The following is a 1,859-nucleotide window of genomic DNA, read 5'->3' as shown; positions in this document are numbered from 1 at the left end:
AATAATATACATTTCGATTTCTTATTAGTTAGTCAATTTCTTCACTCACAAGCTGTGACGTATGTGTGTGCCCACTTATTATGCCATCATTTCAAATATAATTTGGAGTCTAATTATTAAAATTGAACATGTTGTTCATATCATCAATTTGTCATAATTCATAATAAGATGTGACTCCACTATTCTTTTTTCTTTCTTGGATAACAGACTGGATTTAAGTTAGTTAGTTTTCAAGCAGCAAAATTCATATTTTTAGGAAATAAAGAAGGAAAACGTAGACATAAGAAACCAACATACACTGTCTCAGTCAAATTACAGAAGCATACATAAACCTGAAATAGGGGGTGTAGGGGACCATTATTTAATAAACTTTCATGTATATTTATATATATTGCAGTTTAGGTTTAAATATGCTATCATTCATACATAACAATATATTGTTTAGTCACTAAGAATCAGTATACAGCATAAGAATCTATGATCTATATATAATTATAATAATAACATATATGATGATTTTTTTTCCTATTCTCTGGTAGACCATCCCATAATAAAAAAGAAGTAGAGATGTGCATGTCCTTCTCTTCTTAATTACTACTATCTCTGTCTTACACACTGTTACATAGAATCCATGTTCCATAAAGTATCACCCATGTTGTTGTTGTTGTCTAAAATCCAGTCACTCCCACAGGTTTGAAAATCAAACTGTGGAATGTCATAATAAGTTCCCATTGGTGACAGAGGATCCATGCTTAGTCCTTCCACCATGGCACCATAGTTATTAATATTATTATTATTATTGCCATTGGCATCAACAACATTATTCCAGTTTTCTTGAATCATTGGATTGTTGTTGTAATAAACATTGTAGTTCTCAAACACATTGGGAGGACTTGCTGATGTTAAGTGTTGTGACATCTCAAATAGCTGTGAGAATTGAAGTGAATCAGAGGAAGGAGGAACATTATTGTTGTTGGGGCTGGACATATTGCTGAAGTGATGATTACTTGGAACATCCATGAATAATTCCCTTTGTGGTGGAGATAGAGAATTAGGAATGTTGTTGGAGAAGTTTGAGATTGGTGAAGTACTCATTGAAGAAGCTTCTGCATGATTGTTAAAGTTGTTCATGATCTTAGGGGAATTTGAAGCAGAACTCTGTTCCATCTTTTGAAGCAATCTTGGCATCCAGAAACACTTAACAGCATCAATGAATCTCTTGCTTCCAGATTCAATGTTGAGTTGGCGTGCCTGTTTCTGTACCCTTGTTCTCCAATAATTCTTGATCTCGTTGTCTGTTCTTCCTGGAAGATGCTGAGCAATTTTTGACCACCTATACACAAATCAACATGATAATTATTAAGTAGTGCAACAATAAATAAAGATATTAGTACCAATTAATTTGTGTGATGATTGAATTACCTGTTACCCCACTTGGAATGGAGTTCAAGGATCAAGAGCTGTTCTTGTGGGGTAAGGTTGCCTCTCTTAATGTCAGGTTTCAAGTAATTAAGCCATCTCAGCCTGCAGCTTTTTCCAGTTCTCTTCAGTCCTGAAATGTTGGAATATAATGAAATGATGTTAGAGAAAACAATGACAAATAAAGAATAATATACAATAATAACATGTGTTTGTACATAAACATACCTGCACTTTTGGCTAACATATTCCAACGACCCTCACCATGACGAGCAATATAATGAATGAGTAAACTATCCTCTTCAAGAGTCCAAGGTCCTCTTCTCAAATCAGTTTCTTCTTCATTGGAAGAACCAATCTCTCTCTTTGCTATTATTGTGGACATAGTTGCTATTGATGCTGCTCTTCTTAAGGTTAGCTTGAAGGTGAATGAGAATGAG

At 34.2% G+C, this 1,859-nt stretch overlaps 1 protein-coding gene across 1 annotated transcript; it reads right to left on the bottom strand.

The window, feature by feature from the left end:
• Positions 1-360: 360 nt before the first annotated feature.
• On the bottom strand, positions 361-1,859 carry LOC112775085 (uncharacterized). Its single transcript, XM_025818552.2, has 3 exons — positions 1,648-1,859; positions 1,423-1,552; positions 361-1,333 (listed from the first exon to the last, which is right to left on the bottom strand). The coding sequence occupies exons 1-3, from the start codon at positions 1,802-1,804 to the stop codon at positions 619-621; spliced, it is 1,002 nt and encodes a 333-aa protein (XP_025674337.1). The 5' UTR covers positions 1,805-1,859; the 3' UTR covers positions 361-618.

The sequence above is a fragment of the Arachis hypogaea genome, chromosome 19 (assembly GCF_003086295.3).
Source record: "Arachis hypogaea cultivar Tifrunner chromosome 19, arahy.Tifrunner.gnm2.J5K5, whole genome shotgun sequence".
Classification (NCBI taxonomy): Eukaryota; Viridiplantae; Streptophyta; class Magnoliopsida; order Fabales; family Fabaceae; genus Arachis; species Arachis hypogaea.
Note: the sequence above shows the minus strand (reverse complement) of the source record. Positions and strands in the feature narration are given on the sequence as shown.